The 17439-nt window shown below is 27.1% G+C and overlaps 2 protein-coding genes across 5 annotated transcripts in view; both read left to right on the forward strand.

The window, feature by feature from the left end:
• The window catches only part of LOC114123843 (protein-tyrosine sulfotransferase), a 98065-nt gene extending 83232 nt beyond the window's left edge, over positions 1 to 14833 (forward strand). For 3 of the 4 annotated variants that reach the window (XM_027986955.2, XM_027986954.2, XM_050204716.1), the window contains 5 exons: positions 3936 to 4082; positions 8046 to 8176; positions 8972 to 9275; positions 12066 to 12319; positions 14539 to 14833. In XM_027986955.2, coding sequence (XP_027842756.1) covers positions 3936 to 4082; positions 8046 to 8176; positions 8972 to 9275; positions 12066 to 12319; positions 14539 to 14791 — 1089 coding nt within the window. In that variant the 3' untranslated portion in view covers positions 14792 to 14833. Of the gene's footprint in view, positions 1 to 3230; positions 3384 to 3935; positions 4083 to 8045; positions 8177 to 8971; positions 9276 to 12065; positions 12320 to 14538 lie in introns of those variants that run through there. The other variant, XM_027986956.2, reaches the window with a different exon arrangement.
• LOC114123846 (adenylate cyclase type 2) overlaps positions 1 to 17439 on the forward strand; it is a 237478-nt gene that overhangs the window by 147482 nt on the left and 72557 nt on the right. The window lies entirely within an intron of this gene.

Raw genomic sequence — 17439 nt, forward strand, 5'->3', positions numbered from 1 at the left:
CTACGGACGATTATGATTTTTATACGCTTTTTATTATATGGGTAGGTACCTATATAATCGCGAGGTCCGTTTTTGAAATTTATGTTTTCCCATTAAATACGTGCTATTGATTTCTTTTTTCTCTCCTCGGTGTATCCTATTTAATTTCAATAATTGAATGTTTCACTTCTCGACAATTATTACAGTACGATAACATTATATTATTATAGGGGTACAGAATAATATGTATAATTTAAAAAAAACTTACAATAATAAATAGATGAATACACATACGAGCGACTAAAAATCAGTACAATAATACTATTATATGCGACTTCGATAGCCTGTTGATAATTAATAATATATTATACACATAATAGTCGTCGGTATAACGTCTTGTGTTCCGTTCCGCGGTCAGGTCAGGTTCGTAATGTTACATTATACATATTATTGTAATCGAACTGTCGAACGCCTTACCGCGGAAACGAGAAGCAACCGAAATCTCGCACGAGCGTGTTTGCGCGCACGCGTATGTACTGTGCATATTATAATGACGCGCAATTTATCATACTTTGCGGCGTTACTATAAATCTCCATCCAAGTCTGGGACCGCGTGTGCGCTTTATTTATTTGTTGTTAAAAGGTCACATCGATCGGTTCCGTCCTGCGTTGCATTATATTATTACACGCCTCGAGAAAACGAAAAATAATAATTTATACGACAATCGACGATGACATATTATATTACTGTGTGTATCGTTATTATTATAGTTATTATATCGATGGTCGTAACAGCCGGCAAACTCTTCACGCATTGGCGATTCGCCTATCCAAGTGTGATAAAAAGCACCGGTTAACACCGATACAAATGAGCACGACTTGCTGCGTATTATAAATGTTTATACAGGTACACCGTACACCGCATTCACGCAATTAATATCTTACCGCCGGCCGAGGATAGACATTTCCGCATCCCCGAGTCCGCCACGACAATAACAATATTATGATACGATTTACGATATCATCTATATTATATTATAACAGTTATCATTATTCTAACACAATAAATTAGTACGCAGTACCTACTGTTTACGAAAAATACGAATGGAAAATAGTGTCGTATCTGTTTTTAAGTACGTTTAATTTAATACACAACTCATTATTGATTTAAATGGTTTTAACATCGTATACCTAGTATTATCCTGTATACGTGGATTTCTAATATATATTTTTTTAAATTTAAATATCCCATTTGATTTCTTATATTTCGTATACTGTTTAGCTTTATTTAAACACATATTAACAACATTTATATTTTTTTCGGTACAAATAATATTGTACATTATCGTAGTATACCGATAGTTGTTTTTTTCTTTTTTAATTATACCTGTGGCATATCGTGGTTTTTAAATAATTCGATACCGTGACAACCTATATAACATATTATATTGGTTCTGTTAATTATTGTTTTGTAACCTTAAATTATTTATTTGCTGCCGAATAAAAAAAAAATAAATAACAATTTAACAATGATGCATATCATAATATATTCCATGTATTCTATAAACAATAAATACTTATTAATAACTTATTTAGTAACAACTTTAAAAATGTCATAAACGTAAATTTACATGTAACTTGAAATTTAAATCACAATTAATTGATAAGAATGAGATCAATGTATATAATAGAATAATATATTGTATCATTTGTTCATTGTGAAGATTTGAAATTCATTACTAAAAACACCGGACACAGTCAAAACTAACATTCTATAGTTCTATTGGTAATATATTTAAACTTATAAAATATGATTTATAATATATATCTAAATAATCTGATGATAGCATGGCATTATTGTTATGTAGTACGTCCAATTGAATTCGCTTTTATAAATTGGTTCATTTTGTTTCTTATTCGAAATAGATTGAACTTTAATACGTTTTTTTCAACTCGTAAATATTTTTATAAATATTTAATTCCTCATTATTCGTATACTTAAACTTGTACAATCAATCGATATGAAATTATTTATACCATATATATTATTATAATTATTGCATCTGACTAAACGAGTGTTGAGTTTTCAATGATTTTCCAATTTCAACAGAAATTGTAATTATTATTTATTACAGTAGAGACAGTAAAATGACTGTTAGCAATAAAATACATAGCACTATTTATTTTTGTTATTTGCATAATATTGAATATATTTTTTTTTTACATTATTGTACTGTTCATAGTAGTACCATTAAACATGTATGTACAATATATTATATCATTTAATATTTAATTTAACGTTAATACTACAAACATCTAAATGACAACTTCAAATGTTACATCACTTCAAAGGTTAGGCTTCAGCAACATTTTAATACTGCTTTTGTATCAGGTACATGCACAATATGCACGTTCAATGAAAATAATTAATTAATTAATTTAATTAAATCATGTTACGAGTATAAACAAACGACATTTATGTTGATTAAATAAAACATTAGATAATCTCTGTAGTCTTATATCTATACATCTTATAGCTGTATAACATAATTAAATTTGATATTAAACAATAATTCCAGCAATAATTTAAATTTCTTAAAACAACAAATGTAAAAACTGTACAATGTACAGCAAATACATATAGTAAACCCGTGTAATCTGTAGTGTCTTGTCTTGACATTTGTTTAAAACTCAATCATAATATAATGGTACTTATATGTATGGTATTATAACGTATTTGCATAACTTATATATTATACTTACTTGGCAAAACGATTAACATGTTTAAAAAATGTACTTATACATGTATTATATAATCTATAATAAATGTATTTATCTCTAATTTATGTATAGGTACAATAATTCATTACTAAAATATATTGTTTATACATATGGAATTTTTATTTTTCACTTTAATTAGATACAAGTAAAAAAGATAAATTCTTATATTTCTATATAATAAATTGTTTGTATTATATATATAAATAAAAAAATAAAAATGTATAATGAAAAATAAAAATAATAATCAATAACTAATATTTTATGTGAATGAATATCAATAGTATAATATTATAATATTATTTATTTAAATAAACTGTAACTGAGACATTATATTATATATTTTTTTATCAACAATTTTACCTACTTAATGAGTAACCACACTTAATAAAGTTACGTGATATAGGTACGTCATTCTATATAGACTTTGTTTCCGTAGATAAAACTGCGAATTTTTTGTGTGGGTTCACTGCTGCAAAACATCATCGTTCGACCGGTTAGTATACGGTCGACTATACAATATTATAATACTATTATAATATGGTAGTTGTCGGCCGTGACCACTGATCTCCTCGTTCATAAAATCCACGAATGTTGGTCAAAAGCGTGCCGCCAAGTTTCCGCAGGTATATTAAAGTGTTCGTCTTGACCGTCTTTGCGAGGGAGAAATTATTTTCGTCGAAATCGATATGGCATATCGATTATTATTTTCATAACTATAAACAACTCTCGTGATGTTGTCACTATCGCGAACATTACTGTTACACAATATACTGTTATTTTATTATATTGTATAAACGCGTGCTGTCCACAGCACACGATCGTCAATGATAATCATTTTGCAGTGACATTTTGCTAGAAAATTAAACAAAAAAATAAAACCCTCATGATCATCGTCCGGTTCCGGTCGTGTCGTCCGACGATAATACGGATTATATATTTAAAATAATTTGACATGTCCGTAAATACTAATATAAATAACAACGATGATAATATATGCAATAATACGAGGTATACTTGTATTATAAGTATAGTACTCGTGAAAAAGTATATTATTACGTATTGCACTGTATAACGGCAATGACATCTCGCGTTGTTTTCACGTGTTATCATTTTCGTCAGTTTTTCTTTTTCATTTAAATTATGAAACTAATTTTATTCACAACTTTGTTTTACAGGTAGTAAACCATGTGGGCAGAATGAGTCGAGGCCGAAGAAAATTATTGCTGTACGGGCTGGTCGTCGGCACGTTACTGTTGCTGGCGTACAAGTTGCGCTCGTGTCCCGAACCCGAACCTCAAACCATGTTCATGATGCCGAAAGACGTGAGTATACCGCACGTACCTATTATATTGTACCACAATATTATAAAACAATAAAATGATTTTAAAAATTCAAAATTATTATCATACGCGTCAAATTATGACTTTATGAATTTTATGATTCCCGCTAGCGATAGCGTGATTTTAATTCCTATATAAAATAGGATTTAAAAATAAAATATTATTTCGCTATGTGTGCCTGGGATATTGGGTGTGGGTCGCACCAACTTAAGCGTCGGGGTTTAATTTAATAATATGAGAATATATTATGGTTTTTCGAACACCCATTCGTTATGGAAAAAAAGTCGTCAACAGCTGGGTCATTTTTCATTTATATAGCATTTTCTATTTTTTTCAATTAAGAACGAAATCGATTACTATTTAGTATTATAAGTTTTTATGATATAGATACGCATTATACAGCATATACGACAGGAGAATAATAAAAATAAAGTGCTAATGGTCTGATGCGATTTTTTTTGTTTTTTAATTATTTTCTTTCTATATCGATTTACTTATATTTAATTTACGTACCTACAAAGTCCCGAAAAGAATTTCACCGATTTTAAGTAGCTCGCATGGCCTCAGGGGTAATGTCCCATACATAATATATTATGTTATCAGTCTTACAGTTTTAGAACATTAGATCCTATCGTGAATCTCTTAGTATACATCATTAATCATATTAAATACTTATAGTAATGTGGTTTATAATATTATGACTCGAAAACGTAATGAACGTTTTAACGATTACACGTTTTTTCTTGTATTCAAACCAAAAATAGTTTTAAAATATATATTAATTTTTTGTTAAATGCAGCTTTCCCATTGGTTATTTATATTTCTACTAATTTTTAATTAAATATAATTGGCTATATACATTCAATACGAATAAAGCCTACTATAGGTATTTTTTTTTTTTTTTTATCAAATGTTTATTATAATAATCTATATTAGAGAGAGATTAATGTATTTCATTTTTTTTTATTATATAATATGTACTTATATTGGTTATATTAGTATTAAAGAATCGTATCGTTCAATTATAAATTATAATGATTTAAAATTTCAATACATAGTTTCCAGGAGATCCCACGTTTACTGTACGCACAAGTTTTATATTTTTAAACGCACTATTTAAAGATAATATCATGAAGTCTTCAGAATTTTTATTATCCAATAAGTAATACAATTCAAAAGTTTTTTTTTTTTTTACTTAACATGCGTAGTCGTAAATTTATTTATAAGATATTAATATATTTTCTGTATAATAACGTTGTTATTATTTATCACTAAAATGTCTCTATGTTATAGCTCCTTTCTAGTTATCGATTTTTAACTTACATACTATATGTTATGTTATTACCGATAATCACAAGGCAGATTCTTTACATTTTGACTTATTGTGTGCCATAAGCTGGCCGCCGGGGTTAAAAATTGCTATTTAAAGATAAAACACGATAAGAAAAGCGTTTTGTTTCGTGTTAAGTTCATTAATATTATAATCCATATGTGTTAACTTATTTAAATTCGTCCGAATTAAATATAATAAAATATTATTATAGCCTCGGGAGCAATGAAAATATAATCTATAATCTCTGTGTAATATATATAATAAATATATGTATTTATAAACCCCATACTACCTACAAATAAATTTGTTAAATTGCATATACCTATCTAATTAAATAATAAAAAAAAAGCTGAACGTCTTAGTATATTTTTTATTTAACGATAATTTCATGTAAATCGAATTGAACTATAAACAATCGGATTCGTCGATAACTGTCAAACCGCATCACGACATATTTTACGATGTCTATATATTATAATATAGGTACCACATATACCCATATGTGTATACATTCTCTTTGTGTTTCGTAAACATTACATTATAGTCATTATATACGTATCATAGATTCAGCTACAGATTGTATTTAAAAAATATTTTTAAATTATATTTTTTTTCTATACCAACATGTATTTTTACCTTATACTTAACTATATAGTAACTTCATATGAAAACTGGATGGGACGATACAATAATTATGTCTGTAATAATAATGATTGCTTGGAAAGATTATTCATTGAAGAAGCGTAGTGCATTTTAAGAAAAAAATATGATTTAGACGCACTCGAAAAGGATAATGTACGATATGTCCGGTTAACATTTGAAGCCGACACCGATTAATCATTAAGTTACTTTTGCTTGTAATAAATCACGTTGAAAAAATTCTTCTGTATAAAAATTGAAAAGCTTACAGAATTTATGTGTCATGTACTCGTGTAGTAGTTTAATATTTCGTTAGACCATTCGGATTTATGTTTTTTTTTTGTTCATACTATATTATATACGCAGTATTATATTATGACTTACAATTAAACAAATATTACAGGTTTAAATATTGCGTATTATTCACGTAAACGCCAATCCGTTACACCAGAATTTATATTTATTTTGCTGTATTCTGATAATGTTGTTTGACATTATTTTTATAGTTTGATCAAATGTGACTTGCTGGGAAATTAATGACATTTATTGAGAACTTTTTTTGAGTAAAAAAAAATTCCCAAACCTCTTTTAAAGTTAGGAAATCGATGATGTACCTATGTTATTACTGTTTAATTTTTGAAGGGATTATTTTTCAATTTCTGATTAATTTCTCGAGCATTAACAAAATCTACTGATAACTGAAAAAAAAAAAAAATTAAAAAAGACAGCAACCGCAGTTTTGAAAAATAAAAGCTAGGATAGTTTTAACTGTGAGCTCCGCTCTGAATAAGTTTTATATGACAATATTCCACATTTCCTGTTTCGAAATAAGCATAGAGAAAGGCAAAACGGATTTCTCAACAACAGCGGTCTCAATAGCGTCAGTCTGTCTTTTTGGAAAAACTTTTTTTCAATAGACATAGTACTTATTATGTTATAGGCGATACACAAGTATTATGTTATGATATAAGACCACCATTCAAAATAAGTAGCTATTTTATTGTTGGCTGTTTAAAAACAACGATGTTTAATACTATGTTTCTATTACATTTTTTTACGCTGTAAATATTTAATAGAATAATTCAACGTTTCAACGTTTCAACGTCTTACTATCACATGACTTACCTATACGTATATATAAATAATATATTATATTTTATTCCGTGCATTCAATTTTTTTTTCGGAAATTAACACAAATTCGTGCAATGAAATAATTATGAATTTATGTATACTAACAGGATATACAATATTCAATGTACATTGAAGTAAATATACAACAATAATATCTGTTTATATTTGTCTGCTCTTGATTTTACCAGCTGTATTATACGTCGCGCGGTTATTTTATAAATGTTCTATTTCCACCGATTTTTTTTATTTCACTCGAAGTAGTCAGACTCATTCTTTTGTATAATAACAAAAATTTATTAAAATTCCGAACAGTCGTCCTTTTCATCGAGATTTTTTTTCTAATATCTATATTTTATACGTATACTCGTACAGAACAGAGTCACTTTCAGTGTCGGACAATACTAAAATAACTTGCGGATAACTATAAATGACCTACACAAAATATAATGTTACAATTTACAACCATGTTGCATTACGGTATATGTAATATACCATAAATATAATATAATGCAGTGGTGCAATAAACGGGTGATCCTCTGGTCCGAATAACGCCCTTAGGCCGTTCTGAACAATTCATATTGCCAGCCCTAAATTGTGTTATGTATTATTATTATTATTATTATTATTATTATTATAAAAGAAATAATATCTAATAATATTAATGGCATTTATAGAGTAAATTATAAAACTGCGATATTAACGGATCAATTGGTCATGGTGAATAAAATATTAATATTTGTATTAAGGTTCTACTAAAATTGGAGCATAATACTTAAAAAAATTTAATTAAAAATTTTTGGATATCAATGAAATTACAGCAATTTGTATCGTTTTATTTCAGAAATTCGTCACCGACGAAAACATGAAGATTTACTCTTATGATCGAAACATGCCACTAATATTCATCGGTGGCGTGCCCAGATCCGGTACTACGCTCATGAGAGCCATGTTAGACGCCCACCCGGACGTCCGGTAAATATAACTACCTATTGAAATATATATAAATACCAAACACGATTATAAATAGTATACAGTTGCCAATTTTTAGTTATGCATATCTCAGTGTTATCTACATTGCAGGTTGTATAAATTTAGGTAAACATGAATATATATGTAACAATGTATATTATACAACAATAAAGAACATATGACTTTACTAACAAATCACAATATTTGAAAAAATATGTTGATCAAATGAGTTACATAATAAATATAAAAACACGATATATTCGAATTTCATCTCGATTTATAGGTATAAGTATATACACAGCGTTTTAATTTCACAAAAATTATTATTATATTTACGTATTTATCCAACCGATCATAGTAGTTGTTTCAGATATCACAATATTGATATATGTTATAATATGTTTTTTAAATGCACTTTAACGTAAGTTCATTCTAATTTATAATACTTAAACATAACTTCCAACGAGCTGGTATATACGTTTGGTTACAAATGATCGGATATCAGGAGTTAGGTACCCGTATAATTATTTACATTTTAATATCATATATTAGGTAATATTGAAAGCTACTTTTCTAGCTAGCACTTATTATACTCTGTAAAATTTCTGTCGAAAAACGTACGAAAACATTTTTATTGAATTCATAAAATACTAACCGATTAAACAACGATATTCAATATTATCTTCTATTATAATTTGTAAAATTATTAGTTTAATTCATTAGTCAGTACATTAAAAATAAAAATATTACAATATTACGAATTACGAATCATGTTTTGACTCCAACCGTGCGCTGCAGGTGTGGCCAGGAAACCCGGGTAGTTCCTAGAATCTTGCAGATGCGCAATCACTGGTACAAGTCTTCCAAAGAGTCACTTCGTCTGAAAGAAGCCGGCGTTTCTGAAGAAGTAATAAATTCTGCGGTTGCTTCATTCATTCTCGAAGTAATCGCCCGGCACGGGGTGCCGGCTCCCCGACTGTGTAACAAGGACCCACTGGCGCTGAAGTCCATGGACTATCTAAAGGTATTGTTCCCCAACGCCAAGTACATATTCATGGTGCGTGACGGCCGAGCTACCGTCCATTCCATCATATCGCGTAAAGTGAGTATAGATTTTAATATATTTTTATTTATTTACTCTCATCCCCCAATATTTTTGAATACCTATAGGTACTCTATGTACAAATTAACTACACATAATATATATATATATATAAATATTATATAGATACTAAGTATTTAACGATTTTCGTCGTTTATCCTTTAAGTTCATACATAATATAAACACACAAAAATATATATAAAAACTTAAAAATATTATTTTAAAAACATTAATGGTCAGTATAGTGCTATATAAAGTTTCGTAAAATGTATTAAGCATATTATATTTTACATCTTTTTATCTATTCACTATAGATAAATCACCAATAGCCAATTACGAAAACATACGTTTATTTTTACATTTTTTTTTTTTTTTTTAATGTAATCAATTCTCTTATAAAGTTAAAAGTATACGATATTGATGCTGTTCATAATTTATAAAAGCGAATGCTAAATCACGATATCCGTAATCTAATAAAAAATCATACTTCAATAAACCGTATAATATTATAGCATATAGTATGTAAATTGTCATAACGTCGTATTATCATATATTATGTATAGACACAAAACCATTTGAGTTTTATGTATTTAAAATGGAAATTGATGAACGCATATCGTTACTAATAGTGGTTTGATCGCAACTGCTGAGTCGTGATAATATTTCCGTACTCAGAAATTTAACCACAGCGATATAACTTATAATTTAAACAGATAAATGTATCAGAATTAAATCAAAAATTATATGTATAATATGCTTTTTAAATTTTATTCTTCGATCAACGTATTACTCTTCAGTACAATCTAGACTTCTTCAAGTTACGATCTCCATTTAGAAAACTATATTTATTATCTTAGAAAATATGTGAGATATTTTCCTATTGGATGAATAGTTTTCCTTCACATAGAAAAACAATATCATTGGATAAATCATCGTTGTTCGTTGAACGTTATAATAATAATAATAATATGATGTGCTAAGCAAAAAACTTATTTCATTATTTCATTCACACCTACTTTTTTTAAGAAAAATATTAATTCAAAGAACTCGCTGCAGTACGACATCTAATGTACAAAAACCATCTCTGAATGTGAATGAATGCTACGATCTTCTTTATGATAAAATACGAACGTTAATGGCCTTATTAGGTACCAGAATAATTTCGAAACTTGATAAACTTTAATAATTAAACTTTGTGAATAAATCAAATAATTTAAAAGTTTATTTACGAGACTGGCTTATACAATATTTAATACGTTTACGATGCGTTAATTTTATTCTGCGCAAAAACGCTTTCATAATTCATATTAGTTTATTTTCGTTTTGACTGAAAAATTATTTAAGCATCAGTTGTTTGTAGCTCACTGGATTAAATAAAATAAATATAACATATACGCGTTGTGTAATTATGTGTATTATATTAAACTGAGTATAGTTTAATTTGTCGTTATTTTTGACGTATAGAGGTAGTGTTTTAACGAATATTATTATACGCCATTGTGAGCAAGGTCGTTGATGTCAAAACGCCGACAGTCGAATCAGTCCTGCGTCAAATCCGACATATATTTTCAAGCTAAAATAGGTTGATTAATATTTTGATCACAGATCAATATCGAAAATTTATGGTCACAATGTTTTCTCATAAATAAGCGTATAAAGTTAGAATTTTAACAAAATTCGTCAAAATTGTAAAACATATTTCAAATTCTTTAGTAGGTAAAAATTCATAAAAACTTTCTTTTTATGTATAATTTTAAAATTTATTATATAATTCCACGTTAGAATTCATGCCGAAACCATCAAACCTAAAAAAATTATGAAGATAATTATCTTTTATAGATATTTTAAGTTAAAATGTTGACTAAATTACTCATTTAAACATTAAATAGGTAACGATGTTAATTATTTTGTTATAATTTAAAAATATTATTTGTGTTAGTATAAAACTTTTGCATATTTATTTTGTTATGAATTTTACTTACGCAATAAAATCTCTTTTATGGTATTTACAGAAATATATTACTAAATATTCAGTTATATTAGTTGATATATAATATGGTAAAAGTATAATTATCATAATAATTAAACAATAATAATAAAATGAATACAATATTTTCAGAAAGAATTATATTAACCTACAACTGCAATATCAAATATAATATAAATGACTTTAATAGCTAATATAAAATAATAAATCATATCATGAAGTATAGTCTGTGATATAAGTTGACAAAATAATTTTTCGCATACAATATACCTATGTATGTATATATGATAAATCATTGAATTCAAATTTAACACGCCCATAATAGTTTCCCAATCGACATCTAATCTACAGCAACGCGGTACCCACTTGCCTACTTTTTCAAATTAAACAGTATTTACCAATGCGTTTTGGTTTGTTTGCAAAATAAACAATTATAATAATCACTAACCATAGTTTAACGGTTTACATTCAGGTAAATAGTTTTTGAAGTTTTTAATTTTCATAAAATATTACTGTATGTAAAACAATAAAAAACAATCCTGCAAAACGACAGTTACGTCACGTGCTTTCATTAATTATTTCACAATTCTTAACATAAATATAATATAATTATGAGCATATATGTACTATATAATTGCGAAATGTACGGTACTAAAGTTATCAATATTTTATTTTCCCTAAAATCTATATGACTTATTATTTCATTTCTTTATAAATTTTAATAATATAATAATAATTTATTATACAATGTTTAATATACAATGTTATTCTATAATTATTTCACCGGTTTACGTTTTATATAGGTGACAATCACTGGTTTTGACTTGAACAGCTATAGACAGTGTTTGGAAAAATGGGACGATGCCATCAGCGTCATGTACAAAAACTGCAACAAAGTCGGGTCTGGCTACTGCTTGATGGTGTACTACGAACAATTAGTGTTGAGACCTCGGGCCACATTAACCGAGATACTCAACTTCTTGGACATCCCGTGGAACGAAACTGTGCTCCACCACAATGAGATGATCAACAAGCCTGGAGGGATCGCCCTATCGATGTAAGTCTATATACTGACCATTTCCCAATACCCATATAATAATAATGTGGAATAGTTCACCTTATCTGCATTTTTCGGAGATTTTCCCACGAATTAATATAACATTGAATTTATTTCCTTTATAACGATAATGAATTCAATAAAACCATGTGTGTATAAGCTTTCCATTTGTAGGTACCTATCTTTATGATTTAGACTATGAGCGAAACGATGAATTTATTTTATTTGAATATTTAACCAATTATTTATTAACATTCAATAATTATTCAGATGAAATATATCATCAATATTTAGTTGAGATTTAATCATCGCGTTGTAAATATTTTTATAAAATTCACCTAATTGGTAGAAATTATCTACCTCGCAGTAACCTAAACATTTTATTTTTAATACAATTGTATCTTATACATTTCTGAGCTATTTCACATTTTTAGTTTTTATATTATTTAAAAATGTGATTTGATTTTCATCTTTATCGGCTATTTATCACTAATAAAGTCATTCATGTAAATGATTTTCTTATTTTCTTATTTTATTCTCTATAAATGACTTCTCAGTTGATTTTTTACCTGCTTTATATCTATTATTTTTTGCAATGTAATAGGTGATATTTATATGTTATCAAATTTTACTCTATATTAATGTTTTGTTCTATATTCATTTACTCAATATGAAGTACATAAATATAGTTATATTATGCATACAAAATATACTTTATAAAACTATCTACTTCAAAATATAAAAAATAAACTTTAGCGAAAATACATGATTCAAGTTTAAACTATCCCTCAATGAAAGTTAAATTTATTCAAATATTTTTATTAGTAATAATTTCTGACTTGTGATACTCGATAGGCTTATATAAGCGATGTATATATATAGTGGTATACTATAGTTTAATAAATTCAATTTCCGTAATATTATTGATAATCCTAACCCAAAAAATATTTTCAACCCTTATTTAAAAAAACTATACTATGCGGAAGTTATCCTACTATGTCCATAACTATAATGGGCTCTAATATCCCATAAAAAAAAAACAAAATCCCATTTCAACGAACATTTCTGAAAATTGTGGATTATTGGTTTTTGTGGAATAAAAAACAAGCTTAAAGATTTTCGATAGAACTTTCGGTTTACCATGGACGACTGACATCATAATATTAGAAAAGGAAAATAAGGTAAACAATATAAAAGATATTTTCTATTTTTATTCCATTATCATGGTAGATCTCATCTTTCGACCGACACATCAGCAGTTACGTACCACATGTCTCAAACATTTATGCAGATGACGCACTCATTAGCGTTTATACCCCCATCTATTAAGACATGTCTACCGATACAACAAGCCGTTTAGCATATAATTCAAAAATAAGTGTTTGACCTCTAAAAAGCAATATTTAATTATATGCAAAATACGTGTGTAATATAGGTATGTGTAATACTATAATCTTGCACTGGCTTGGATGTTGCCTTCAAATATATCTCTTAATTTCACGTAAATTTATTAAATATTTCTGCCGTACCTACACTAAGCAACAAGTTATAATAATTGTATTATAGTTAAAATAGTTAGCGTACTTACACGTGCCATCTTATAAAGTTAACAAAGCTTATACCCGAGTTTGCAGCAGCTTCTTCTTTGTGTGTGGCTTTGGTGAACTTCGGAGTTTTCGTTCGCCAATCATGTTTATGGGAATCTCCTCTTTTCCATCTAAAGAACGCGTTTATTACAAGGAAACTATAATACACTTCTACTAATTTTGTTCCCCCTTTAAAATATTATATATTTTAATATATCAGTTTATTACCGTATTACTATCGTTGCCATAAATCTATATATTTTACGATACCGTGTTTAGGATTTTTTAAAAGGGTATAAGAAGTGTCACACTAACAATCTTTTGTAGAAATTTAAAATACAAACGATTACATATTATGGTTTTTATTAAAATACTAGCTATATAACCTGGCTATGTGCAAAAAAATGCATAATTTTTAAATTATGCATTCGTCGCATTCTCGCTCATAGTCTAAATTTATAAATCGAATACTATTATAATAAGCGATATAATATTTTTAACTGTATTAATGTCCCCTGTTTGGTATTTCGTATAGTTGACAAATAAATATTTCCTTCTTGTTGTATATAACCTATTTACAATGTGTAATAAGCCTTCTGTATGCGATTTCTATAACGTTTATGCTTGTTGCAGGGTGGAACGTTCGTCCGACCAAGTGGTCAGGCCGCTGTACCAAGAAGCATTGACCAAATGGGTTGGCCAGATACCCGACGATGTGGTTAACGATATGGCAAACATCGCGCCCATGCTTAGCATGCTTGGGTATGACCCGGCTGCCAATCCACCCACGTACGGTATCCCGGAAGACAATTCTGGATCGGAGCAACAGCAGTATGACACGAGTGCCAGCGGAGATACGAAACACACTACCACGCGAAGGAGGTAGTCGAAATATACATAATATAATAAATATTTTTTTTGTTTTTTTTTTAAAAAAAAAAAAAAAATGTTTCACACTTCTTATTATTTTAATCGTTTCAATTGTGTGTACAATGTACATAGGTGTACCTACTTTAATATAATAATAATATATTCATGAACAAAGTAATATTTTAATTTTGTATTAAATCGCAAAATGATTTGTCAAACGTGTGTACATATAGTTTATAATAAATAAATATATATATACATGTATTATTTATTATTATATGATAATAATATTTATATGATTGTATGTATTTGTTCTACTTATTATTACGATGATGTTGGGTATTATAAATGTATACCTAGTTAATAATGTTTGTACGTTATTATTATTATTATTATTAATATTGTACTATTGTTCGCGTTTTTTTTTTGAATATTTTTATATATATATACATATATTTACATAATATCATATTTTACTATTATTTTCTTTTTTGTACTTAGATATTGTTTACAATGATTATGAGTGAGAGAGTTTTTGTCGATATTTATAATTACTGTTTTTTTTTTTTTTACATTATTGTTATAAAACGACAATCTCATTAATGTTTTCGACTTTAAAATAATACCTAGATTTTTTTTCTTCAAATATAGCAAGACTTGTATAAGTTATGACGTGTTATATTTCTTACCGAGGCTTGATTTTTATGTGTTTTATATTTGTATACGCCCCATTATATAAAATTATTATAACCGTCTAAAACCTAATCTCTGACATGAATGTATATTTTAAAACCTTTTCCTTTTTTAAATTATTAACGATAATCAATACCATTTTATAATAATTTGAACTAATAATAATTAAAAAGTATTAGGTATACACTATATAGATGCAATATGTAAACATTATTCGACTATCGACTTAAAAACTGATCATCATCATTAAGTACGGAAAAAGAATATATTAATTCAAAGAAAAAAAAATAAATGAATCGATTACCTAATACAGATAAGTTATATTATTACAATAATAACATTTGAGTTTATTGAGTTAATAGGTTCTTTTTTTGTGATTTTATTTAAGAGACAATACCATGACTCCCAGATTTATTTGATTTAAATGATTTAAAAAAAAAAATTATAGATTTATAATACCTAAAAGTAGATATATCTACCTACTTTGTGATGTAAAAAAGTGAAATTATCTGAACTTATGAAAATCCTTTATATGTTAATGCAATAATACAATATATTAATATATATATAATACCTATGTTCTATGAATGTGATAGCCAATAGGTATCATGTGTTTATATAACATAGTAGATTTAAAGGAAATTTAAAATTGTTTCAACCAATCACGATAAATCAAACAAGTACATTAATATATTATGAACAGGGCTCGGATTTTAAAGCATATGTTTCTTTTTTATAAATGAGGTAGAAATCCAATTTATGTACATAAACTCATTTCACATCATTCTGATTCCAAATAAACCAATTTATTTTCACTTTTTTCGGCTTTATTTTGTGTAAATGCTGTTTTTGTTTTTTTTTTTGGTTATTCCAGTCGTAGATTTTTATGTGTTTATTATCTTATATAGAGATAAAAAATTGTAATTAATAAGAAATGTAAAAACCCGGAATACGGACTAAATGTTTATATTAGATTATTAATATTTTCGTTATCGGCTAGATTATTAAATATTTAAACTAATAAATAATCGAGACTGTGATACTTACGTTCAGTACGCCTATAACATCGATATCAATCGTTTCAAAATTTAAGATTTAGTGTATTTTGAAACCCCTTTTATGAAGTATGCACCTATTACTTCAGTGGTCACACATCATTCGTTTTCTGTGTATAAAAACATTCTGCCGGACATTATAGAGTCAGTTTCACATCTGTATATCTAGAAAAATACACGGTAGTTCATTATTTTTTAAAATTTAAACTAATTTTTTTAATTTTTTATTCAATTTTATGACTAGTTCATGTTAATTTTTTGTCAAGCTTTTAAAAAATAAATATGCTTCTGTTTTGTTTTTTTAAAACAATCGTGTGCTTTTTTGTTATTCATTACACTTTAAAATCCGAGACGTAATTATGAATAATAATAATATTTAACTAACAACGATTATACTATAATCATAACGTTAAAATAAATATAAATATTTTTTAAAAATGATCGGGAACATAAATATAGATTTATTTAAATTTAAATGTATAAAAATAAACGTTACTACTCTAATGAATTTAAGAAAATAAATAAATTTAACCATATAAAATCATTAATAATTACTGGCATCTATAATCCATGTTACCCTAATTTTTAATCTTATTTAATGTAACATTCATTGTTTATACATATTTTTTTTCTAAACTCAAAAATAAAATCGAAAGTTATTTTATGAATGCTTTTATACTTTTAAGAATTTAGTTTTATATTAAAACTGTATGTTAATATCAGCTGTTACGTTAATTGATTAATGTTTATAAGTGTTTAACCAATGCTTCTAATAAATTACTGTTGGTATTGAGTCAATGGATAAAACGTTAATTGTTATTTACGTAAATAAAACGTATATTTAATGGAAGTCTTCTTGAAATGACTCAAAAGTACTTTTGAAGAGGTACCTACTTTAAATTTCCATTGTTCACAT

Source organism: Aphis gossypii, chromosome 3, assembly GCF_020184175.1.
Source record: "Aphis gossypii isolate Hap1 chromosome 3, ASM2018417v2, whole genome shotgun sequence".
NCBI classification, from domain to species: domain Eukaryota; kingdom Metazoa; phylum Arthropoda; class Insecta; order Hemiptera; family Aphididae; genus Aphis; species Aphis gossypii.